The following is a 27,212-nucleotide window of genomic DNA, read 5'->3' on the forward strand; positions in this document are numbered from 1 at the left end:
AGAGCCTGTACAGAAGAATAATATAAAATCTCAGTTTTAATCTGTGGGTTGATATATTAGGAACAAATGCTGTTTAAACACGCTGTGCTCTTCTCAAAGCTGATTCTCTGCTGTTTCAGTTGCATTTAGGTTGTGCCCTTGGATTGGTAAGCCTTGATTCAGGAAAGATTTAGTGTGTGTAATTATAAGTACTTCTTTAAGTGAATCACAAAATCAAGCCTAATATATATGAAGTTAAAAAATCCACAGATTTTGCCATTGTAAAACTGCCCTCAAATACTGATTTTTTTACTGCTTTTAGAGTAAGATTGGTACACTGTGTCTTTCTTTCAGATGAACTCAATTAATGATGTAAGACTAACTGCTGTAATGTCACTGGATTTCATATTACATATCTTACATCTTCTTTCTTTTCTTTTTTCCTCATTTTCTTTTGATCTTATGTTATAGTTTTTGTTCCTTTTTTTGTTTTTTTCACTAGCATTCATTCTGTGGCCTTGATGACACAACTGAGCCGAGACGTGTGGTTGGTATTCTTTGTATTTCTTTGTACTCAGTTTTTGACTCCTAGATTTTGCCATGTTTTGGGGATTGTTTGTAAGACCCTGAAACCATGAGGAAGGGCATACTGGTTGCACCTGCACAGAGAGGAAGAGCCATCTATAAAGTCCAGCTTGGATACTTTCCTTCCTAGATTTCTGCAGAAAGTGATTGGCTTTTCAATGAGAAATGATTTTGTATTCAAAGATACTGAGTGCCATAGCTGCAGTGAGTGCTTTCCATTCTTGCAGAGCAGTTACATTTTGTCTCAAAGTTCATTTATTGCTGTAGGTTCCTGCCTTCTGTCATGCTGGATGGAGAGGAGGCAAGGAATCACTTGGCCCAAGTTTTGCTTTCTAAGTAGCCCTGTGAGCATAACCACCCATGCAAAATAAAGAGTTGATTTCACTTCCTCCAGATCCTTGAGGCCGTGAAATAACTTAGGAAATAATAGCAAATTTTCCCTTTTATGAGGTGATTTGAGGCTTGCAATGTGAATACACAACATGGAAAGGGTGAGGATAAAAATCCTCTGTGCCTCTCCCTTGAGACATTGGCATCACTCTCACTGTCCTTTCCCAGTATCCTGGTCCTTTCAGCCCAGTGCTAAAGGCAGTGAATTTCTTCAGCTGTGGCAGGAGCCATACCACCAGTACTCACCTTTCACAGAGAGCAAGAGGGAAATGCACTTTAGAAAATCAGTCCCAGTCCTGTTCCCTGGAGCGGTGCAAGTTCCACACTGCCTTTCAGGAAGGATGGTAACTCAGCAGCCTAACTGAGGATTAAACTATGCTTTAAAGCTATTGAATATTATACAGTATTTGTATCATTACTGTTGTTGGGTTCTGGTTTTTGGGTTTTTTTTTGTTTTTAACCCAATAATACACAATGCTTTTACCTTTACAAAATTTCTAAGCTTTTTTTTCTTTGTAATCTGTTGTGAATTATTTTCAAGGAATCTCCTTATAGTGGGAGTTTAATCAACATCTTTGAAACTGCTCTCAGTACTGTAACTGAAAAAGAATCGTGACAATCATTACCCTAAGCCCCTATTATGAGCATGAAACAATATTGTTAGCATGAAACAATACTTTCTACTGCCCAGATCTCAAATACTTTTGAGAAATCAGACCTGTATTATTTTGGGCTTTTTCTAGGGTTTTCAGGTCCAGTATGTTCAGTTATCATCTTTCTGTTGATGCTCTTTTGAACTTGCTCTGGGCTTTTATTACAAGCATTGCTGCATATGCTTTTTACTTTTCAATAATTTTTTCAATAAAATGGTAACAAATGCAGATGGGTAGAATGTAATTCTCAGATATTATTGTTTTCTTAAAAGTGCAGGAGCTTTCTTTTGATTGTTAGAAGTTGAAAAGTAGTTGAAATGGAACAAAATTTTTCAGTATTTTCAGGATTGCTTCTGAAATTTTGTTAATTTTGTAAAGATTGAGCATATGCTTATAGAAAGGTGTTTGAAGAAAGGTGAAGCCTTGTAGTAAACTGTTCACCTTTCCACATTCTGAAATGAATTTTTGGATGAGATGAGACAGATGCTATTTTGGTTAAGATAAGTTGGAAAGAGTAATGTTAAAAGAGTTATCAAACTATTGCCTTTGGAATTTCCTCCATGTTTTTTATACCAGTCCCAGTAAGAGGTGCTAACAGCTGGAGGAATATATATGTTTTTAAATATGTTGAAAGATATACTGGCCAAATCTAGAAATACTTTATAAACATTCAATAAACAGTGAAATCACCAGCATTTTTAAAATTCCATTTAAAATATTTTGTCATGCTATGCATTCAAGGGATTTATAGGTTTCCATTCTGATATTACCTGATAGTATTCTGAATTTCTCTTAGATTAAAAGAGAAAAAAAATAAAATAAATTGAAAATTTTTATAGTCTTCAAAAAAGGCATTATGCTGATATAATGTACTACTCTTCCTGTCAGCAATAAGCACTCAAGTAATTAAATTCAAGCTTGGTGACAAGCATTTTGAGGAGATAACACAGGGATAATGACTGTGCAGCCACATAACTACTCAGATTTTGACATTTCTAGGAGTGCACATCACATTGTGGTGCTGGTTTGAAGGGCAATGTTCTTTAATTCATCTTGCCAGAAATGAATCTGTCTCTGGTTAATCTAACACAAAAAAGCCAATTTTAAGAGACTTAATTATAGTTGGACTTGTCAACGATGTTAATTATTTCAAGGCAAACCAGGTGATTTACTGATAGTAATTTTGGTTCTAGTTATTCTGAAGGTAATATAAAACATTCAGGTATTGAGCTGTCTGTGAATTTAGGGTTGATACCAACACATATTCCTAAAGTAATGTTTTTATGTGAAGCTTAGCATACTTTTTCTTTTCTTTGTTATTTTTGTTTTCTGTTTTGGTTTCATTTTGTTTACAGGCTATTAAAAGAAGCTATGGAGTGAAAAGCTGAGTCCACATGCAAAAACACGGAAAATATTTATCAAGCAGCTTTAAATTGGTGCATTTTTTTTTTCATAAATCAGTTTGCATAATACTTGAAGCTGCAAAATTAAAATTAGAGACTTTTTAAAAGATATGGCTTCAAGCTGGAATGATTTCACAATCAAATAAAGACCAGCACATCATAAACACTGAAAAAAATTACAAACAGGACTTAGACTCTCCCACCAACCAAACAGCAGAAAAATACAAGTGCAATTACTGGCTGCTATGTGAACTGTTATCTACCAAATGGTTTTCTTACAGTACTGAGATCTTTGTCTCCATACTGCATGCTTTCAACAAATGTGGTTTGCATTTCACCCAAGAAACACAGGATCTCCTTTTTAATATCTGTATTAAAAAAGCTAAGTGTTTGACAATAAGTTGTCTGTAGTAAATAGCTGAAAGGAAGCAAACTGTTCAAAGTTGGAAACAAATAAAGGTTTACATCCCTGCAGTGGTCAAATTCATATTAAACTCCTAAGTTGGAAATCCACAGGTGCAGAATGGAAGGGTTTTGGAGAAAGGCAAGATGGTAGATTGAAGTATGAAAACTTTAAAGTGGGTGAGAACTGTGTGGGAAATATGATTCTTTGAATGTTTATTGAAAAGAAAGGCAATGTCTTGTAAAGACAGCACTGGGAAAATGACAGATTCCATGGTGGCCTGAGAGGTCAGGAAAAGAGAATGCATGATGTGCTGTGCTCAGTGATCTCTTCAAGAAGAAAGGACTTGGAGAAATGATCATGTAGATAAATGTGATAAGCAGAGAAATAGTTGAATGTGAATATTTGGAAATCATGGCATCCTCTCAGGTAAAATGAAAAAACATCATCATTAGCAAAAATGGCACAACCTCTACCAGCAGAGGTAGATAAACAATCATTGACCACCTGAACTGCAAGAAAAATTTGGGGTGAAGCACACGCTGGAAAAAAAAGGAAGTTGCAAAGACCTTTTAAGAGAATGGTTAGAAAATGAAAAAATATTACTCTTTCAAAGAAGGAGAAGCAAATAAATGCTTCAGAACTGTAAAGGCAATATGAATAAATAGATAATTTTAATTATTTCTGAAGTGTCGAGGCAAGATGCAAACATTAAGAGCACAATATTAGAAGATAACTTTCTCCTCCATCACGTTTTCTTGAAAATCATATTTGTGAAACAAATCTACTCCCATGGACACACTGAACTCCAACATGAAGTAGCTGGTTACAATATAAAAAAATAAAAAATAAAAAAAATAACACATCACATGAAGTGGAAATTATGATTGAGAAAGATAACATAAGGCAATGAACAACTATGAAGGACAGAGGAAACTGTTGAAGGTGCTGGAATCAGCCTCAGAAGCAGCCTGTTTTCTCAGATAATTATCAGGCTCTGAAGAGAAGTACTCTGCACAGAGAATCACTGGACAAGAGCATTTACCTACAGAAGGAGCTGAGACACTCCACAAGATTAATTCAGTCACATGCAGCAAATTGTGGCTGATGTCAGGGTTGGAATAACCCTGGTAGAAAGCACAATTTACCTTGGAAACAAGGATCATGCATAAGTCTGGAATCTCAGTCCCCAAAAGAATGTGTTGCTCACAATAAATTGTTCAAAAGGAACAAGCATTTAGGGAATCTGTTTTCAAATAGAAATTTTTCATGTTTTAGTTATGGTTTTTAGCAGTGTGATGACAGAATGTGGGAAAATAAGGCCGCCACTGCAAGAGAGAGTCCTGGCATGACTCAAAAGCAAAGGACCACAACAGAGCTTAGATAATCAAACCTGGTGCCAGTGAAGGAACAAAGATTTTCTTGGCAAAGAAACACTTCTCATAGACACAGATTTGCTCATCTCTGTTTTGAATAAGGAACTACAAGCACAAAGATGGGATGGTCAGAGCCCATGGCTCCCACGACAAGCGCGCTGCACGGACAGGAGAGGGTGTTCTTAAAGGCAGAGAAGGTATGATCAGTTTCATTTCCTTACTTTGGTATGTGTTTTGTCATTACATTGTCATTTACATGTGACAGTTTTCTCAAGAAAACTGGCTGATTGAAAATTGACATTTTCCATTGCATTTATGATGGTTTTTTTCTGCATGAAACTAGCAGGATTTGTACTTTGGGAAAACAGATCATTACAGTCTTACTATCTGTTGTATATTGGTATTTACTGTAGAGCTGAGAACGGGTACAGTGTGTTAGCAGGATGTTCAGGCTTTGGAGTAGGCTATCCAGGGAGGTGGTAGAATCACCATCCCTGGAAATGTTCAAAGGTGTGGCTGTGGCACTTGGGGACATGCTTTAATGCTGGACTTGGCACTGCTGTGTTGGTGGTTGGTCTTGGTGCTGTTAGAGATCTTTTCCAATCTTAGTGATTCTATTATTTGTGATTCAGTTCCAGACAAGATGGACTGAATCACAGAATTTGGGCCTGATTTTCCCTTTTTGTGACACAGCTTTCAAATCATCTGTCCCAACTGTATAAGTGAAGAAGGAAACTGTAACTTTCTCATTGCTTGTGTCACTTGTAACAGCTTTTCTGGTTTCATGCTAGAGTTGCAAATGATATTAATTTGGCTTCCACTGTAAATTATTATTGAGAAAAGTAACAATGTTCAGTGTTATTATATGTGCCTTTTGCAGTGCTGTTCAGATATAACCATTGTCACAGAACAGGGTGTCTATTCAATTTACAAATAACAAGTAAAAACAAAATACTGATGTCTCGAGGAAGTCTAAATTGAAGACACTGTTCCATTTGGGAAATGATACCATCCAGGGGAGAGCCATAATTATGTTAACATGTCTCAGGGGTGCATGGTCTCTGGGAAGTGATGGGACTTGGTATCACAAAAAGTGTGAACTTTGTTGTCCACATGGATTTATTCTTTGATGTCTATCCATACTTGAAACTTTTCAATATCATGTCTTCTTAAGAGGCTGAGGGGTGCCTGAGTTGTTTCAGTTCTACGTCCTTTTACAGCTGACACAAGGCCAGCGAGTTCATACAATTGACCAAAGTTACTCTATGTAACTTGGTTGACAGAACCTGTGAATAGCACATAACAAAGCATCAAAACATGAGCTGATAAGAGAACTGGGTTTTTTATTCTTTTGCACTGATTTTATGCCATTTTCTATTCATCAATATAAAAAAGTTACTTTTATGTTCTTATTTGCACTGTAGATTCAGCATTTGTCCGCCAAAAAAACCCAAAAAACCCAACAGTAATTGCATTATTTCCTTGGTAATAAATCCAAAATCTGGTTGAATTCCAGTAACAGATCCAATTCCATAGCAACACAAATGTAGCAAAAGCATTTAATCATTTCACAGGCATTTCACAGGTGGCAGCTGGTTGAGGTTTAACCCAGCTGACAGCCAGCACCATGCAGCCTTGGTCCCTCCACACCCTCCCTCCACTGGTGGGGAGGAGAATCAGAAAGAAAAGGTAGATCTCTTGGGTTGAGAAACAATTTAATAACTGATAAAAAATATTGCTATAATATTATGCTGATGCTAATAATTGTAATTATAAGGAGAAAGATGAAGAATTTAACAGGACTCAAGACAAGCAAGTGTGCTTTGCACTACACCTGCTGACCTACAGCCTCCCAGTTCCTGGACAGCAATCAGTCCCTCCCTGGGTAATTCCCTTCTATAATGAAGCTCTGTGGTGTGGAATATCCCTTTGGACAGTTTGGACCAGCTGTCCCAGCTGTGCTCCCCCCCAGCTCCTGGTGCAGCTCCTCACTGGCAGACAGGAGCCACTGAAGAGTCCTTGACACAGGGTGAGCACTGCTGAGCAGCAGCCAAAACACCAGAGTGTGATCAGCATTATTCTCATCCCAAATCCAAAACACAGCGCTGTGCCAGCTTCTAAGGAGAAAATTATCTCTGTCCCAGCAGAAAGCAGGACACAGTTCTAAGACTAAACTTACTGAAGTGAGTTTCTGAAGAATTTTCAGACCTATGACTGAAAGAGGCAGAAGAAAAGAACCAACCTTAGTTTGCCTTCTCAAGCCCAAATTTGAAAGTTTCTTTCAGCTATGGTTTCATTACCTGTCAGAAGTGAAGTAGATACAAATAAAATACTGCATGCAGAATTCCAAAATACCAATTAAATAAACAGAATGTTTTCTCTGAAATAGTTATGGAATGCCTTTTGAATAGGAAATATTCTTTTTTAGTCTGCTGTCTTAAAACAATAATAATGTAATATATTTATCCAAAGTAAACACACTCAGTTTATGAACTCCCATGTTTAGTAGAAAATTATTCTCTTTTCAAAACTTTGATGGCTAATTCCTTTATTAATTAGTCTAACTGAATCTTTTCTGGGGATCTTGGGTTGTGAATGGCAACTCCCTTCACACATGCTAATAAGGCTAATGAAATGAGACTTTCTCATAAATAATAAATGTATTCAGAATCAAGAAGCACAGTTCATTTGATCATCAGAGGCTTAGACTCTGTTACTGCAGGCTTAGACTGTAGAACACTGAGAACCTAATTTGGGCTCTTTTTTATCATGAATCCTTCATCTGGAAGAGAACCAGAATTTTGTTACTGTATTAGAATGCCCAGTAATGAAGAATTTGCTATCCTGAATTTCAATGTTAAAATTGCTACTCCCTGGGTTTTGCAGGAATTAGAAGATGCAGGCACACCTGATGAAAAAGTAAACAGTGCTGGAGAAGAGAATTTGACTCTCAGAATAAAAGAGCTGGAAAAGTCAAGGGAAAAACTGAAAGGTGTTCTGGAGGACTGCGTGGAGTCAAATTCCATCCTGAGAAAGAGGTAAATGGAAGAGGGGGGTTGCATTAAAATTTATTGTTATGTGACAAATGTACTCTTCACTTTGCCCTGTGTACTGGTTGTCAAATGATACATGCAGAACCAGCAGAAAGAAAGTCTTTCTGTGGTTTTAGTGTGTTGGAGAAGATTCATGTATATTTTGTATATCTGTCAGAATAGAAATGCAATAATAATTTTTTAAGAATTATTATTTAAGTAAGATTTACAGCATGGTCTAGCATATTTTTGCAAATAACCAGGCAGATTTCTCAGGATGTTTCATTCTTAAATATTTGTATGATGCAAATTCTGTTTGTCAAGTATATTTCTTTCCTTTTAAAATAAGATTTAATTTGAATTTTGTGTTGTAAAAAAAGTTCCTTTTTTCAGAAAGCTTCATCTAATTAAGTGTGTCAATTATAAAACCATTACAGTAGATGAAGGTGCCATTATGCATTAATTATACATTTGACTAGAATAATAAGGTTTTGGTAGTCAGCACTGTTCTAAAGAATATAAAGGTTAAAAAGAATAGGAAATATAAATGACATTAAAACATTTATTTGTATAATTTTTAATTGCTTTGACTTCATCAAGGAATTCTGTCAGAAATATTTTAATAATGGGACTTTTTCCAAAATAATAATCTTTTTAAAAAGATTTTTATATCACACTTCATAACATTTGGCTAGCAACAGGCAAAGCAAACCTGTATTTTGTCAAAATCCATCTTTGTGGACAAAGACAATTATGCACTGTAGGGTTTAGTACCCACTGAAGGCATGTTACAAGTAAGATATTTTCACTTCAGCCCCCAAAACAGAGGTACTTGTAGGTTGCCTGTAATGTCAGCTTTGATGGGAAGCATTTACTGGCATAAAAATTGAATTTCACTGACTGTGAACCTGCCAAAATCCTATGATCAGGTACGTGCAGAGACTGAAGTGTTGTGGTTGTCTTTATGGTGAGTTGTTACTTCATATAGCATGATAAACTCCATTGAACAAAAATCTTGTAAATCTTTTTTTGCTTATGGTATTCTTATTAAGTCAGCAGAAAGGTACTCTTCAACAATTTTGACACTCTCCAGCCTAATGTGCAAACCCCAGTAGACGTGTTAAGAATTAAGTATTTGTTATATTAGTGATCAAAAATTTGTTACTATTTTATTTTTGTGAGAAAAATACAAAAAAAAGATAAATTGATGCATTGCTTGTGACTGCTTATCCATCTGGAACCGTGCTGTGGTATTTACTTAGCAAAAATGTTCATTCTCACTATCACAGGATGAGAGAGCTGGAGCTGTCACACCAAACACTTCTTGTGAGGATTGATCAACTTTGTGTGAAGCTGGGCCAGGTTGAAAATGCCAATCTGCGCGTTAAAGGGAAACTGCAAAGCATTCAGGAGGACCTGATCCACTTGGTGAGGGGATGTTGTTTCAAATGACCTTGTTTATTTCCTCTTTGTGATAGTAATTTGTAAGTCAAGCTCATCTCCAATGACCTCTGCTTTAAAGAAATAAATGGTCTCAGCTCTTCTCTTTTGCTACAACCAAAGAGAAATCAGAAGAATTTTTGGATTTATTTTTTTTTTTTTTGCCTCCCAGCCTTTTATTTCTCTGTTGTTTTTGACAGCGCTGCTGTTGCTTCTCTAATTCAGGCCCTTGATCAAATTAATGCTCCCCCTTCTTACTTTCTCCCTAGGACCTGCTCAGTGTATTCCTTAGGTCAGACTTTATCTTCCTAGCCCCATACAACAGGCATTTTTACCTAGTTTGCTCAATCGATGGATTCATGAAAGTGGAGAATAAGTGAAAGGTTTTCAGGAACAGGCTTCAGTAAAACAATGTCCTTCAATTCTGTTTGTCATAAGATATCCTTTCATTTTATCAGCATTTTAGGTCAAAGATGAGTACTCTAACAGGACACCAGTATTATGTGGCAAGATTCACAAGAATGAGGAATAGTCTCTGCTTTTGTAATTAAAAGTGAAATGTATTTTTCAAGACTCGGGAAACTTAGACATATATTCCCATCAAGAGTTAACAAACCAAAATATTAGTCCACATCTAACTGACTTTTCCTTCTGACCAGTCCTAGGAAAGTACTGATGATCAAAATGACTGATCTAAAGAAGTCCTAAAAAAACCAAAGTCATTCCTTCATGTCTCTGTGCCTTCAGTCTCGCTTCAAAGTTGCTGCTGTGTCCCTGTGATTCTGGTGGCTCTTACTCTGCTCAAAGCTGGGGCAGTACTGGACTCATGAAAGCCTCTCCTGCCTTTAACTGGCATCTTTCACCTCCAAGTCTCTGTGTTCAAACACACTGCAGTGCAAAGGAAAATACCAAAGCCTTTCTCAAAGTGTTTCAAAAGGCATCTGTTCCTTTCTCCTTTTTCAGCAGTCTCATAAGAGGAGCTGACAGGTGACAGGTACAGTGAAGAGCAGTGGGAAAATTCCTGGGCTCTGGAAAGTGTGTGTCCTGTTTTCTATAACAGAACCACAGCTCCACTCCCTGTAACACCCCAGTGCTACAGTACTGTCAGTGTTAAGGATGTGTTACTGTATAAATCAGAGCTGGATATATGAATTACAGTTCAAAGGTTTATTTTGGTTTAATATGTACTTTAGTACATTCAAAAATGTGTTTAAAAGGTTCTTGTATGTCATGTAATAGCAGATGTGGATGAGTTTGTTTTATTTAGTTCCTACTGAGATGTTTTGGTGATAGCTGAAATGACAAAGCAGGTTATTTTTGCTCTAAATACAGCATTTTACTTCCTTTAAAAAAATTCTACTTGTGTTATTCCTGAGCTTTCAGAAAACAAGGGCAGAATTATCATTAAATAAAGAAAAATTATAAGTGAACAGTTATTAACAGTTGTTAACTGTATATCTCACTGAAATGATAGGTTGAAAACCAAAAGAAGTCAGAGAAGAAGAACAAGGAAAAGTTGCGTTGGCTTCAGGAGCAGCTGAAGACAAAAGAGGATGAAATAAAAAGCCAGTCAGAATATTTTGAGCACTACAAACAAAGGCAGAGACAACAGACAGCAGTACTGAGGAAAAGGGACTGTTACCTTCAGGGTGAAGTATCTAGGCTGGAAAAGCAAGTCCTGGATCTTAATGCCCATATTGCTCTTTTGACATCCAAGTTAGAAGAGGGAATGGTGCAGCACCTCCAGCAGTCAGTGTTCAGTGGGACTCAGGGCTGTAAACACCCTGGCAGGGAAGAAATGGAATGGAAGGCTTGTATTGAAAATGTGGAGCATGATGTGAAAAGCTACCTTAAGGCATTAGAGCAAAACCTGAAGTTCTTGAGGGAAAAAGAAGAGAACACTAGCAGAGAACAGGCACACCTGCTGACTGAACTGCAGTGCTCTCAGAACACTGAAGACTTTCTCAGAACAAAATTGGAAGAATCTCACCATCAGATCTCTAGCTTAAAATTATCTGAAATCAAACTACAGGAAAAAGTGGAAGAGCTTTTAGATGAAAACAGAACTTTAAAAGATCGAAGTACTATGAAGTTGAAAAAGAAGAAAGAAAAATACTCAGAACTTACAAGATTGGTGGATGGGGACAGCAGTATTTACCTGGTAAGTCAACTGGTAAGTAAAAATAATGCAAAATGTAATTAGTTTTTATCTTTGTATCACCCTGGATTATACCTGTCATTAGAGGTACAGTCAAGATGCACGTGTGAGGCTTTATCCTGCCTGATTTTTTTTCTTCTTATTGTTTATCCATTAGTACTTCCCAGTGTCTCTTTCACACCCAGGAGAATCAGTAGCTGGAGCTTCATTGCATCTGAGCTTTTGCTAGGTGCTCATTGAGGACACTCAACAAACCTTTTTTTCTTAACCTTTGAAGTGCTGTGCTCACAACAAAAGGTCTCAATGTGAATGAGATTGGCACTAAAAGTGGAACCCAGAACTTCTGAGACTTGCCTTGTGGACACCCCTCAGTGGAGGAGGACACAAATGGTTGGATGAGTTTTTGCATGTTATTCATTATTGCCCAAATGCTGGAGCAAAAAGCACTCTTGACAATAAATGTCGTCTCTGAGATTTTCTGGATAATTATAAACAAGGGAAGATGGAGGCAGCGTTCATGACAAATGAGCTGAGCCCGTCGGTGGTTTGTGGCTCTGCAGCATTGTGATATGCCCTGAATACACTGAATGGGACTTGTTTGCTTTGAGCACTTCGCCCCAGCCCTGCATGGGAAAGCTCTGCTCGTGCTGTAATATGGCATTCAGCTTCTGCCAATTCATTTTGCTGACAAGGAACAATTATTTTCACAGCGTGGACTCAAACAAAGTTTTATTCTTCATGCACTGAGGTGCAGGGTATTTTTATTGAGACTTTATTTAAAGTGAAATCAGCTATGCCTCACACTCATTCAGATTGTGACCTGATATTCCAGGACCTCTCCTGATTTTAACTGCAGCTAACCAGGAGGCAATGGGCATGAGCAAAACCATTTCATCTTGAAGGTCAGTCAGACTGTGAGTGCTTCCAGAACTGGGAGAAGCTAGAAAGGATCTTGTATCCATAAAGCTAGAGGAAATATGGGCTTTTTTTTTTTTAACCTGTTAGTGAAATGCACTTTTGCAGGCCTGGTGATTTTATCCCATCAGTGATTCTAGATCCCAAAGCAGTGAGCTCCAGGAGGTCTCTGTGAGAGAGTGGTGAGATCATCCTGCAGTAACCAGCAGCACGTCATGACCTCTGAGTTGAGCTCAGGAGCTGCAGCATACCCCACGTGTCTGTGGAGCTGCCCCAAGGTGGCAGAAAAACCAGCTGCTTACCATGACCCATTGCTATGATCACTTTAACTGGTGTATTCACTTTTCCTTGGGAATGAAGAATACAGTTTAAAAATATTTTAAGATACTTTTTGAGGGACTTGCACTGAGTCATAAGCAGGTATAACAAACAAATGCACAATGAGGGTACTGCACAGCTAAAGCCAAGAGGAGTGAGGGCTTTCAGAGCCAGAGAAGAAGTAGTGAAGAATTACTATTGGTTTGATAAAATTGAGAAAAGGAGGGAAAAAATGAGTTATTTAAAGATGAGAAAGCGAGATACACAAAAGACTAATTACCTGAGACCAATCCAGAAGTCTTCAAGAAGCAGGATTATTTCTATTTTGTACTCTAATAAAAGCCTATTTTTTTTCTTTACAAGAAGCTTTCTAACCATTTAGTTTTGAAATATTAATTTGCATTTCTGGTGTCATAGGGGACTAGAGTCTCAGTTATCCAGTCTTTGGTATAAATGAAAAGGCCATAATTGGTGTTTACTTTACTCTGCTGCAGAGTGGATAGTGTTCTTTCAATACTGTGTATAGAATCAGCAGCATCAAATCCTGTGCCTTCTGCATTTCTGATTGTCTCTTCCTTCTCTTTTGGTACTACAAGTACACTTGCATTTTTCTAGTAGAAAATGACTTGACATAGCAAGGAAAAAAAATCAGTATCTATGATAAAAGGAGGAGGGAGACATCTGGTGTTTTTTCTGTAAAACTGAAAAGGGTTTTCCCCCTTATCTGGAGTTTTACCAGCATGTATTAAAATAGAATTTCTCAGTCTCAGCACCTCCATCTTGTAGTATTTAAACCAAGATAGTTACAAGAAAAATCCTATTTGATCTCATCATACTCCATCAACAGCTATAAAAATGAGAAATTGTGTGCCATACAAGATCCAAGTAGACTGAGGACTGAGAGGTAAACTGCATCTCATGGTGGAGTGTAGTCTGCAGGTAAATCTTGTAGAAAAATTGAATTTCCAAACTCAGCATCCTATCTGCAGTATTCCAGTTGCAGTACCTGCCTGAATGAGAAATGATAAATGAGCATGCACCAAAAAAAGCAGCTTGTTACATGTGGCTGTGTGTTCGCTTATCAGTTTCTACCTGTGAGCATTAGGGGGGTCTGTTGAAGGTGAGGGAAAAGTATGAAAAAACCAAGCAATGCATCTTTCTGCAGCTTCCACGTGGCAGCTGAGGTCTTGATTTCTCAGTGTGATGTTCTGCCACCTGAGCCTTGTGTCTTATTCATAATTTTGTGTAACCTCTTTTGACGGTATAAATCAAGTGTTGATATCTGTAAAGAAATAAACAAAAAGGTGCAGGAAAGGAATGATTGTGTTTCAGGGAATTGGCATTAGTTTCAAACGGGTTGCCCAGAGAGGTTTTAGATGCCCTGCCCCTGGGGGTGTTCAAGACCAAGCTGGATGGGGCCTGAGCAACCTGGTCTGGTGGAAGGTGCCCCTGCTCATGGCAGGGGGATTGAAACTGGATGACCTTTTAGGTACCTTTCAACCCAAACCTTTCTATCAGTTGATATTACTAAGAAAATAAGGGAAGATATCTTGGAAGTGTTGTGGTTTCCACTTAAGTTGTGCCTCCCAGTCAAGATTTTTTGATAGAGCACAACAATGAGGCAGCTGACTCGGGTTGAAATAAAAATGATTCTCACTTGTGGTCCTGTGGAAAATCAGCAGCCTTTTCTGACTCACTAGGAACTGAAGACTTGGAAGTCATTACCTTTCCCATCCATATGTAATTTTAAATTGTAGCTCAGTGCAAAGGGCTCAGATTTATTTTCTGCTGGTGTTTGATGCAGGGCACTGCAGGAAGACAAAAGGGACTGTTTTGGCGTGGTTTCTGTGGTGCAGCTGTTTTGGTTACTGTCTCAATGATGTGTTTTGTTGAGACAGTCAAATCTGATTCTTCTGTTCACTGAAAATGAGCACAGTGCGTGTGAAATGTGACCTGCTGTTATCAAGCAATAGGGGTATCTGCTTTGCATCAGGAAGTGTCAAAATTTTCAAATTCAGTCATGGACTCAACAGAAATGTCAAGAACAGAATATGAAATATGCAATTAAATTATCAATGGAAAAACAAAATTTTGTTCAGAATGGTTATTCCACTTGGAGTTCTTCCAACCTAGGAACAATTGTCTTTGTAGCTGGGCACTGAACTATTAGTCTTATTCCCTTCTTGATTGGACTTTCTTTTATCTTTGTTGATGACCATATAATTTAGTCATTGTTCCACCTGTGACCTGACATATTACATGCTTGTGCCTCAGATTTCCTTCCTTAATGCTTTGTAAAGTATGAAGGGAAAACTAAAGTAAAGTCTACAATTACAGCATTTACTGGAAAATGTTGAAATAAGAAAATCGTATGAAATAATAGCGGTTCTAAGGAAATAATTTGTCTTTTGAATGTAAAATAGCAAAGGAAATTTATTTGCCTATTTTTCATATCACAAACACCTGTATATGTATATAACCTGTGAGGTTTTTTCCTTCTCCCCCCCTTTTCCCAGGATGAAGTTCAGCATCTGAAATGGAGGGCAGTCTTGGATTCACTCAGAAGCAGAGCTACTCAAACTCCAGTAGTGCTGCTACATGATAAAGAGTCTGGTATGCAAAGAAATCTGACTTTTTGCTTTCATTTCTGTGCCATTTAAGTGAAAATTATTTCATTCATGGGGTGTGTATGACTTAAAAGGTGTAAACCCTTTAAAATCCTCCTAATCTGTAAACTGCATTTGGGGAAGGTGAAATGATAACTGTTTGCCACTATTTGGATATGAGCTTTCACAAGAAATCCTAGAACTTTCAAGAACCTACAGAGGTGAGGAGGTACTTTGTATGTCCTGGATGAAGTATAGTACTTGGGAATGCCATGCAGCAGACAGATTTGCTCTTCAGACCAAACAACATGAAAGCTCTTTTGTTGGCAGATTATATCAGGTAAATTCTTCCAACATAAATTAATGGGAATTTTATAGCAAATTTTAGTGTATGTAAATCCACACCTGCACTGAGTAATTTTAACCTGTAAATTTAATCCCTAAGTTTTTACCTGCCCACTGTAATGAAATGCATTTTCTGTTCCTAAATGCTTTGGGAACTGGGAACTCTGAACCCCAAATACACCTTGGTTTAGACCTCAATATTTATGGGGTTTTTCTGAAGCTCATTTTCGTGTCTGTATCTGTATCTGTCACAGTGGTGATGAATGCTGCTGATAGAGAAGGTAATTTTGAGCATGCTCACTAAAATATTTTTCTATTCCGAACATCTGCTCTGATGGTTTTGGGTTTGCTTTTTGGGTAACTATCTGGGAGTGACATTATATTTACCTGTGCTTCACCATAACAGAAACATCAGCCTGTAATTGTGAGGGACTAAAGCAGATGGAGGAGCTTCCAGAAGACCTTGTACTAGTTTTGGAATGCAATTCTAGTGCCTTTGTGAAAGTTGCTGGTCTAGCTGAGACTGAGCAGGTGAGAAGAAAAGTTACTGCTGTTCTTGCTATCTTTGTGCACTGGGAGCATGTGAAATTGGAGAGAAAATGAAGAGTTTGTGTATTTAAAGGTGAATATAAAAGTAGCTTTAGATTATAGCTACTACAGATGCTTTACAAGGTCAATACAGATGTGCACTAAGACAATGGTTGACTTACTCATACCTAATTTGTAACATTACACTCGTTGCAAGTCTTTAAATCATTTGAAAACCCTTTGTATGGGAATATTTTTTTCTCATCAATCTGTAACCAAGTACTTTGTGGATCAAGGGAAAAACAAATTATGATTAGTAACAGACTGTAGCATATACTTTTCAACTTGAAACATTTCTCATTTGCTGTCATCAGGTCCCCCTTGGACCACAGAGGGCAAATACTCTAAAGGAGAGTTTGAGGTGTACCCCAAGTCATCATGCAGCAGGACTGCTTCCCCCTTGTTCTGAGAAGTTACCCAGTGATGAGACAAGTAAGGAAACCAAAGATGAAGAAACTTTTTTTCTCTTGAGGGAACACACCATAACTCCATCAGTGAAGACATTCCCTGCTTCTGTGGTTGAAATCTTAATGAGGAAGAAGCTCCCACTGACCTTGTTTGAGCCTGGGAGATGTCACATAACAGCTTTCACTGCTGAAAAGAAAGTGAGGAATTTGAGTTTCTGTGAGACAAATACTAATCTTTGGTCTGATGGACTTTGCATTGTTGCAAAAGGAGGATTTTATGACAGAGCTACTGAATTTCTTCATGGGACATTGCCTTCCACTGTGGCTGAAATTTTCACAACATCTCTAGAAGAATGCAATGTGGAAAAAGATTGGGGAAACAAGCAAATTCTGCCAGGAAGTGTGAGTGAGAAAAAATGTCTGGATAAAGATGTGGATGATGAAAAGTATCACCAAAAGGTCTTTACAGGGAGAGCTGAAAGAGAGGAAATACAGAATGATGAAGCCAAACATGAACAGGTGACCTGTGATCTTGAGGAAAGTTCTAAAGTTTCCTACAGAAATGAATTATTCAGTCCTGGGAAGCAAGGAGTGGAAGCCAGAGAGAGTCTCCATAGCACACAGGGTGCCCAGAGTTTACCTATTGATTTCAAAGTCTTTCAAAAGTGTTTTGAAGGGAGTCCTGAACGAATGGAGAAAGAAGAAAATATTTCAGAAAACTGCATCCCTGATGTGAATAGTGAACATAATGGAGAAGACATGATTGAAATGGAAGAGAAAGGAAAGCAGGCTCAGAAACCAACTCACCAAATAAGCCCCTCCAGCAATATTGGCCTGAAAAAAAGGAAAGACCAGACCTTGAAACTCCATGAACCAGATAAGGATTTCTCATGTCAGAAAATAGCTGCTAAAAATGTGCAGCATGAATACTCTCACTTTTTTTTTTCATCACATGAAGAGAGATATCTGCTAAACTTGCTGTTGCCTCTGCAAGAGAGGCCTGTGTGCTTAAGCAAACTATTCCAGCCAGGGAACAGTTTTTATAGGTGTTTCTGTCCTCTATCAACCTGGAAAGCTGGAAATGAATGTGATGTGAGAATATCTGTACTGGAAAAAGCAGTGGCTGCGTGTTCTCAGAGGATATTTCTGCTGATGCAAGAGAATGAGAATTATGCCAAAAAAGTCAGTATGTTACAACAGGAGAATGAAAGATATGCCCAGATGATGTGTGCCCTGGAAGAGGAGATGGATGCATATTTTCAATATGTTTTAGCAGCAGATGAAGCTAACATCGTTTCATTCCAAAACTTACTTAATGAGAAAGAAATTGCTGGTGGATGTTATGATAACTTTACAGAAGAAAGCACCATGACCCCAGGAACATCTTCAGTTGCAACTTTTTCTAAGAGTCTCTCATATGCTGAAGAGAAAAACAGGAATTCTGAAAAAGACTCATGGACATTTGCTTCAAATAAACTTCATGGGAGTGTTCTATCCCTGAATGGAAGGAAAATGAGATACTTCCAGCTGCTTTCTTACCTGAAAGAAGAAAGAAGCAGGTGCTTCAAAGAAATGGCTAAATTATTACAAGACAAGGAGAACTGTGTAGCAAAATATAATGAATTACTGCAAGAGAGAAAGAGACATTTACAAAGAATAGCTCTTTCAGAAGGTGAAAAAGAAACTTTGTTGGCACAATTGTCAGAGATAAAGTGTGAGCAAGACAAATACAGGGCTTTAGTTTCAGAGCTCCAAGACTGCAAAACTAACTGTTATCAAACCATTTCTGACTTACAGGAGGAAAAATGTGTGCTGGAAAGAGAGATTGACAGAATCAAGCAAAAAACTTCAGAACAGCTCGGTGAACTTCAGAAAGCAAATGAGAACTTTATTTTAGAAAATAAAAATTTAAAAGAGTTAATGTCTTCTTTGGGTTTCACCTATGAAGAGCTGAGAAAAGAGAAAAGTATAGGAACAAACAAAAATATAGTAAAACTAAAAGAAGAAAGTCAACAAGCTGGTCTTAAGCCAAAGAAAGTTGAAACAGCATGTAATGTAACACAAACCGAAGAACAGGGAGTTCTGGCTACAGATGCTTCAGATTATTCCCCTGGCAAAAAGGTAAATAATAACAGTAAGGAATGTTATTGATCAGGATCTTCTGAAGAAAGGGAGACACAAATGTCGTTTGGAGGGCAAAGCTGAATGATGGAGGAAACTGTAACCTGTCACATGAGCTGAGGTGCTAAAGTTAACTTCGAAATAGAAGGCAAAATGCCAGAGAGGGTTTTTTTTTTTTGGAATGTTGTATTAGAGAAGGTTAAAGTGATACAGCAAGCTAGAAAGTTAAAAATAATACTTAAAAGACTGCACTGTTCAGGCTTTTAAAAAATTATTTATGCCATTGCAAGAGTAAAAGCTTTTACAAGAAGCTTTTATTCTACTACAAGTTCTAACAGAAGGTAACTTTTTATAATGGTGAAAATATCATGTTTTGGTGAAAAGTTGCACATGATCATGTACTAATTTAATTTTTAATTTAGTCTAATTTTTTTTATTGTTTTGATGTATATGAAGCATATCTCTAAAGACAGGATCTTTACTTGTGGTAGATTTCTTATCCTTGTTTTTCCTCTGTAACCATGTATCTTACACCACAGTGAATTTCTGTGGAGATTATTATGTACTTATAAAGGCAGAATTACTAGTTCACTTGAGAATAGCCAAGAGGAAAATATTTATATGCAATACCTTGATTTTATGCAATTTTTTGGTAGTAGTTTAAGAGGAAACCATCTATTGTTCTATGAAAGACTGAGTGCCATTTGGTACAGGTGAGAGGAGTCATCCTGTCTTTTTGTCTACCCAGGGCAGCATGTTTGAAAACTACAATATGATGAAAGAGCAAGTCAGAAAGGTGGAAGATCAACTAAAAATACAGCAAAAGGAATTAGAAAAATCAAAAAAAGAGGTAACCTACTCTGATGTACTTCTGAGGACCAAATTTGGTTTTTCTTGTGTTTTCTTACATGGCTTTTTGCCAGGCTCTAACACTTTCACAAAACAGGGAAGTCTCTGATCTAGAGAACCTAAATGTTCCTCTAATCTTTGAGTGATGAATGTCAGAGTCACCCTCGGTTGGCCAGAACATCAGGTGAAGCTGCATTCCTGCAGCACACCGTGCCACAGGCTGGGTGCCCTGATAGAGGCACACACAACAACCTGCCCACTCTGGCGTCTCTGGGCAGCTGCTTCCCTCCACATCACTGGGAATGAGGAGAAGGAGAAGGTAGAGGAAGCACTGAGGGTTACTGCAAACCTGAACTGAAGGCAGTTTTTGAGTGAGAAGCCAGATCACTGTCAGGGGTTTGCTGCATCCAGAGGCATTGCCAGGTGTGCTGCCCCTTCTCCCACAGCTGTGTAGCCAACACCAAGTCCAGCATCACCTTCTTGGAGACTTCCAAGTGTGGAAGGCTACTTCTCTGTCTGTGTGAAGCAAATCTGCACTTTTCACACCATCCAAGGGAGCTTTCAATGTTGTGCCTTTCCAAATGCACCAGATATTCACATTCCTGTTTTTTATTAGTCAATCTCCACTCCATGCACGTCTAAGCAGAAAGTTTTGGTTTTGTGGCAGAAATACATTTATGGGGTTGTAACAGGCATCACTCACGTGCCCTGTGGACAAACCATTGGCAGCAGCAGGTGTGTTGAGCATGTAAAAGAAAAATAGCAATGAGGTTTTTGTGGTGGTTGTATGAATTTATTGTCCTTTGAAAGCAGCTTTATAAGATACCCAGCTTTCAAGTGAGGCAAGTAGAATGAAGGGATGGATTTAGATGGCTAGACAAAACTTCTGACCTTTTATTTTGAACATAAAGAGACCGTTTTATTTTTATTTCTTTTGTAAAATCTGATTAACTTGGGTCATTCTAATCCTTTTGTGTGTTATAAGGAAGTTGTGTGTTAAAATACTTTCCTCAATTTACTTAAAATAATGTGAAACCTTTGCTTCCAGAAGGGAGAAAAAATGATATATCATACAAAGGAAAGCTTGCTGTCAGGCAACCAGCTGAGCTATTGAGGGGCTTTTTTGTGGTTTTTGGTTTAGGTTTACTTTTGTTTTCAAAACTACAGTTAATGTGTGTAAGTGGAATAAAGGCAGCCTAGAAAAAAATTAAAAGGTGAGTTTATGGAGGGCTTTTTTTTCCCCCTTCTTTGCATTCTTCATTTTTGATATTTTTGTTTTGATTCTTATACTGAATTATTGTGCCAGCTACTAAGGAGAAAATTAGCTCCGTCCCAGTTGAAACCAGGGCACATTCCTCAAGAAAACCTTTTTCCCCTGCCCAGCTAATAAAAAACTTGTTTTTACGTTGCTCTGAGGACTTTCAAAGATATAATCTCTGAAATCATATGTGCATACACCACAGCTTTTTTTCAACTTTATTCAGAATATTCATGGTAGCTTCATGTTTAGAAACAAATTTAAATAATATTTTTGACACAGCTCTAGTGAAATATTCTATAGGGCATACTTCTAGAGCTGCATTAATGTCCTATGATGAGATTGTAGTGTATTGTGTAAGTTCATTTATTTTAATGAATTTATAACAATTCAAAAGTTATGATGTAGAGAGCAGCCTCACATCCATGGTTGTAAGCTGGTATTGAGAAAGGATCCCATTGCTGGAATTATACTCAGGAATTTTTGTTCTTCCTGTTAGGCTCAGAAGTGGTACAGAGAGCTTGGTTTTGCTGAAACAAGGTATGAAGAAACCAAAACTCGTTTGAGGCAGGCTCTCTCAGAATTAGACCACCTTAAACAAGAAGCTGGGGACAAAATGCGGGCAAAGCAGCACTGCAAATTAATGGTATGTATGTAAATGGCATGGAGGAAAGCATGGGCCTTGGGAGGAGGGTTCTGGCTGCAGAAATACCCATTATTGGTATTGGGAATAGATTTAAAGAGCCTCTCCAGGCACTGAAAACTTAAAAGAGAGCAGATGTTGTGCAAGGTAGACCATCTGTCTGCAGAGCAGCCCAGGTTCGGGGCTCTGCATGGGCAATGTAAACAACACCTCACTGTTTTGTCTAGGAGGGCTCTTGTTCTGCTCTCCTTAGCCAAAGTCATTTTCAGATGGCCTAAATGAAAGGTCTTGGAGGAATCTGCAGTATTTTGCAGTATTTTGCCTTTCTGCCCTGATTTCAGGCCTTGTAGCCCTGATTGCTGGATTTGGGCAGGCAAAATGACACTCTGGACAGATGGTGTGGATTAAAGTCAGAGTCTTTAATGGAGGCATGTGGCCCAGATATGTGTCTCCAAAATCCAGGCAATCTTTCTATCTCACTGGAATGCGTTTATATCACAGAAATTCTGTAAATTAATTTTTTTTTTATTTTCAGGTGGTTCTCTGTCTTCATACAGGTTTATGTTTTCCACCAAAATAAATTGTTTTACAGAAACATTTTTAATTACTGAGTAATCTTCTGGAAGCAGCTTTTATAAAGACTTTTCAGCTAACCCTGTAATTATTTTTGCCCTCCTTAACTGGTGAGCTGCAAAGAGGAAATATTTCATTTCTACTAGGTGGAAAAGCACATTTGTAGCAATCTACAGACATTTGCAGATTTGTTTTGAACAGGTTGGATAGATATGGCTTTAGAAGAAAATAGAAACATTCTGGAAAGCATAAGGATTCTGAGATCAATTCAGTTGCCTAAATGTCACTGTTTATCCCAGTTAAAAGCCTTAGGTCATCCTGGCTGAAGGTGTAGATAGCCAGGAAATCTTAGGCAGTTATTTCATGTTAGCTTGTACACCCTACATGGTACTATGGGCCAGTGCTTAGACAGCTGAATTCAGACTTTTAGATGAAAAATTTAAAATATTTTTCATGTCATTCTGATGAGTTGGCATGTAGCATCCTAATACAATAGAATCTATTTCAGGCAAGAAGAAATGCCCAAGTTGTTTGAAAATAAAAAGAAATGTGTAACATGTTTTGTTTAAGCCAGCAGATAAGATTTTGGGTGCATTTTTGGGAAATGGAGCTTTAATCCTTTTTTTAGGGACAGTCTGGGGCAATTAGTGTTTATTATATTGGTCAGTGAAGTAAGATGTTAATTATGACTCACATGGAAATAAAATTCATGGGCCTTGACAGAATATTTTTACACTGGAAAAAGAGCAGGTCAGCCTTGCACTATAGAACCCTGCTACTTTTAAATCCCTCCAACAACTTATGTTTTCAAATTAGTGTTTATTGGTCAGTAGGATAGATTTATGCAATACTGTGATGCTGTTTAGGTCTGACTTCTTGTCGGCTGTTGTGGTTTAGTGCCAAATTTTGTAATACAGGTGTCTCATTCCAGGGTCAAAGATGCAGTTCATGCACTTCACAGAACTGGGTATATCCTTCAGTTTTTGATGGCAGAACTAATTCTCTGCATAACTCAAGTCCATTATGTTTTAACCAAATAATATTTATTTTGTTGGCACAATTTAGCAAGTAGTCGAATAGAAAATAGACTAGTATATCTTAAGAAAGGTCAACTTTATTTCAATAATTCACCTTTAAAATAAACTTCTTAATATACACCAAGCTGTTGGTAGAGGGTTTGTGTGAGACCTTAAAATATAAGTTTGTCTCGATTAAAATAAAAGACACTTTGTCAGAGAAAAGATCATTATCTACTTTTCTAGCATCATGTTACCTCCTGAAGGCAGTTTTGTCGACTGGTGATCCAGTTTTTGTTTTCAGTTACTTTTCACCCTTGACCAAAACTCTTTTTCATTACTCAAAGTTATTAATAATCCCTTATACAGTAAATCACAGTAATTTATGCTTTTTCCTGTTCTAAACTTTATTTTTCTGGAACACCTCTTGCTGCAATGCCTGAAAGAGTGAAGATGTGAGCACTCTGAGCCTAGAACCCAAAGTGTTTGAAATATGCTGTGTTTTGAGTGTGTCTTGTAGAGCTTTTTGCATTTCTTATGTTCTCCAGCCACTGCTGCCCAGGGATCCTACTTGTCACCTGAGATTCCATAAGGCTGTCATGGTATTATTCATTGCAAGTAAAAGAGAGATAAGATCATATCTTTGAAGCTTACTGCTAGGACTCTATTTCAGTGAAGTTGCTAACAGGTGAAATACATTTTAGCCTAGAAGCATTTGGGTGAGTTTTTCTGAGATGTTGAGGTGGTGCTGTGGTTGAATTTAAGAGAAATACGGGGGTGAGCAGGAAGGGGGGCAGGGTAATGTTTACAGCTTTAAAAATTAATAGAAGAATTTTGCATGAAATGCAGACAATAAATAAGGCACAAGGCTCCCCCAGTGAACTCCTGATGACTGTCTGCAAAAAAGGCCTGTAGCAAAAAAGGTCATATTCCTTCTCATTTTCTCACTGAGTTTTCAGACAAGCACAGTTCACATAAGAAGAGGAAGATACTGGTTTTATTTTTAATGTTTAGGTACCAACTCCAAAAAGTAGTGATCTTGCCATGTTTTACAAGAATAAATGCTGTGTTTTAGGCTTAGTTATCCTTTGGTTGATTCCCAGTCCCAGCTGCCGCGTCCTTCATCCTTCTGGAGCTTGACTACATAACCCATGGTCACTGCAAACTGGGACATCTGACAGAGGGCTCATCATGAATCTTCTATGCCTCATTTGTGTGTTGGAACTACAGAAAACTGCTGGTGGTTCAGCCAAATGCAAAAGGAAAGAGAGAACTTCTCTCTGTCTCTAACCTCCACACAGTTGTTTTATTTCCCCACCTTTTTTTCCATAAAGCATCTTCAGTTAGGGAGTGTTTCCCTTTTGGCTTTAACATACTTTTAATGAGGGAGAGAAGATAAGGGAAATTCCATGTCATGGACTCATCCTCAGGCTTTTGTCCCTTTTTAGCCCTGGTCTAATCCATGGTGATGTGTCCAGCTGTTCCTATTGTTCTCTTGACACAAGAGGGAGCCAAAAAGTTTGGTACAAGGCATCCAACCTGCTCCAGTGCTGTGCACAGAGGACTGGCTTCAGGAGGAGGAGCACTGTGACAGTGACATATTTCTGGTTTAATCTGTGTTGCACTGATGGGCTGCAATGTGATCTGTCAGCTCAGTTTGCTGTTCCCTGTGGAATGGTGCCTTCAGTGTGTTGTAGTCAGGGGTGCCAAAGCCAGAAAGGCTGGGAAAATTTTACTGTGGTGTTGTGCATCAGGGCTGAGTATGAACTTCTCTCTCAGTTGTATCAATGTTTGTAACCATTAAAATCAAACGATCATTCTGTTTTGCCAGAAAGTGATACAGTTTTACCACAGTATATCATGGGTCAGACTATAATTTTTAGCTTAATCTTTTAGACTTGCTTATATACTGATACTTACATTGTCAGAAATCTTGACCGGCTGTGTGTATCAACTCAGTATTTTCTTTTATTATATTTTAATAAATACATATAATAGCATAAGTGTTTTTCAGAATATTTCCTTCTCCTTCAGATTTGACTCATTCTAAATCTATATGTTTAATCAGGCAGTGTCACTTGTAGGAGCTGACCTTATGATGCTGACCATCAATCTAAAGCTCTCACTAATCCTTTCAATCTAAGTGCATGAAATTGGGGAGAAAAGAAATTTAAGGGTGGGGGAGGAGGAGTTAAATTCAGAAGCTTCTCTTTCCACTTGCTCTGTATCATGATTATTACATTTAATGTAACAAATTTTATTTTTAGAAACTTTTACTTAAGATCTAATTAGTTTATTAATGATCTTCCACAACAAATAAATATTTGGGAGAGGGGAATTATCTCTCTGAGATAAATATACATAGAAAAACAAGGGACATATTACTTCTTGTTGAAGCAGGAGACTGGGAACATCTGAGTTTTTTCCTTACTCGCTATGTGACCACAGATTGGTCACTTCATCTGTCTTTGCCCAGTTTTCCCATTTATTAAATCATTACAATACATATATTTACCTTGAAGAAATGTTGTAGAAGTCCATTTCTATACCTCTTCTCACAGGGTTCAAGTACTCTTTACATATAAAGAGTTTAAGATTAGTGCAAAAATATAAGTGTTAATATGTTCATGAAGTTTTGAGATTATGCATTTTTGAACAGCTTGCTTCTTTTTGATGTACAAGGTAAGTAGTTATATTGATTGGGAATTTTTGTGGAGGTATAAGACATGATTAAGAATATTTTTGTTGTTTTATACACCTAAATTGAAAAGCTGTGTGTTTTCTCTCTAGCCTGTGTACACATTGAAGGATGCCCAGGAAAAAGAGGTGAATAAAATAGCCAGTAAGAGATTAGAGCAGCAAGTGTTGACCTTGAAAGCCCAGCTCAGGGACCAGGCTGCTTTACAAAATCAGTTTCATGACTTGCAGAATGAAGTGGAACTCCTTCAGGCTCAGCTACGTGAAAAGGTATAAAATTGTTCTCTTTGTGCTTAAATGTGAGCTTAGATGTCAGATTCTACATCTCTCTTTTCAAAGGGGAGAAACAAAATAGTCTTCTTTCCTGGGAATGAATCTGAGGATAGTTAAATGGTTTCCAGGCATATACAAGTACTCCTAACTTCAGAGAAATAAGGAAAAGATGTAAACTACCTAAGTGATCGATGTTATGGAAAAATGATAGATGATCATGAAAATTCAGTCTCTGCTCTGATTAATCCCCAGAGTGTAATGCAAGCACAATGATGTTGAAATTCTTTATAGAGCCACCTCCTTGGCTTAAATTGTCAGGATTTTTTAACATTCACAACTCTCTTTTTCCACTATATCAGATTATGAAACTCCAAGCTAATAGTAGAATTTTGATAGAGTTTTCCTAACTGTTTTGGTTCATCTGCTGGGGTTGCACATAAAGAGTTTCAGTATTTTCAGAAAGGTGTGTGGTTTGGATTTTTGTCATAGTTATTCTGATGAGAAGCCCCATGTATTCACAAATGCACTGAGACAGGCAGTTTCTACATTTGTGCATTATTTTTCACCTGGCAAACCAGAGCAGGTGCATTAAGATTTGCAAAGCTGCTGCCTTACAGTGTTACAGCAAAGCTGCTGCTGTAAGTGTGACTACAGCTACTGAACTCTTGGATGGAAACAAATTCCTCCTAGGACTTCTTTCCCTTAGATTTTGTTTCCTATTGGGAACTATATTTTGGAATAGGATAATAGTTACAGTGTGAGCCAAATTGGAATTGCCCACCAGGCTCTGAAACAGCCACTAAATGGCATGTTCTCAATAGTGCTCTTTGTTCTTCATAGCCTGACACAACGAGTAGAACATGCTTCTACTCTGAAATACAAGAGATTATTGTCTTCTCCCTACTGGGAACAGGTTTCATTCTACTTTCTCCACAGTAAACCCATCTTTCTACAACTTTTGTTTCTGTTTTGTTGTTTTTTGTCTGTTTGTTTGGTGGTGGTAGCTCTGTTTTGTTTTTCCTAGCCTCATCCTGTGCTGTGGTTTGCTCTAAACCAGTCCTGTGAAGAGGGTTAGTGGCTTGTCCAGGCATGGGTTGGGGGAGGCCTCTTAGAAGAGCAGTGCTGGTAAAATGAAACTGTTGTGTAGTGTCACATCAGGTGGTAGGTGAGTAAAGGGTGAGATG

General features: G+C 37.8%; 1 protein-coding gene across 16 annotated transcripts in view; it reads left to right on the plus strand.

Annotated features, from left to right (window-relative positions):
- The window catches only part of JAKMIP1 (janus kinase and microtubule interacting protein 1), a 226,327-nt gene that overhangs the window by 139,111 nt on the left and 60,004 nt on the right, over positions 1 to 27,212 (plus strand). For 5 of the 16 annotated variants that reach the window (XM_058025234.1, XM_058025233.1, XM_058025237.1 and 2 more), the window contains exons 1-10: positions 3,005 to 4,986; positions 7,676 to 7,827; positions 9,111 to 9,249; positions 10,736 to 11,434; positions 15,169 to 15,265; positions 16,010 to 16,134; positions 16,506 to 18,719; positions 19,468 to 19,569; positions 21,326 to 21,472; positions 25,849 to 26,025. In XM_058025234.1, coding sequence (XP_057881217.1) covers positions 4,909 to 4,986; positions 7,676 to 7,827; positions 9,111 to 9,249; positions 10,736 to 11,434; positions 15,169 to 15,265; positions 16,010 to 16,134; positions 16,506 to 18,719; positions 19,468 to 19,569; positions 21,326 to 21,472; positions 25,849 to 26,025 — 3,930 coding nt within the window. In that variant the 5' untranslated portion in view covers positions 3,005 to 4,908. Of the gene's footprint in view, positions 1 to 450; positions 527 to 2,962; positions 4,987 to 7,675; positions 7,828 to 9,110; positions 9,250 to 10,735; positions 11,435 to 15,168; positions 15,266 to 16,009; positions 16,135 to 16,505; positions 18,720 to 19,467; positions 19,570 to 20,709; positions 20,765 to 21,325; positions 21,473 to 25,848; positions 26,026 to 27,212 lie in introns of those variants that run through there. The other 11 variants (XM_058025243.1, XM_058025247.1, XM_058025248.1 and 8 more) reach the window with 6 other exon arrangements.

The sequence above is a fragment of the Melospiza georgiana genome, chromosome 5 (genome assembly GCF_028018845.1).
Source record: "Melospiza georgiana isolate bMelGeo1 chromosome 5, bMelGeo1.pri, whole genome shotgun sequence".
In the NCBI taxonomy this organism is placed as follows: domain Eukaryota; kingdom Metazoa; phylum Chordata; class Aves; order Passeriformes; family Passerellidae; genus Melospiza; species Melospiza georgiana.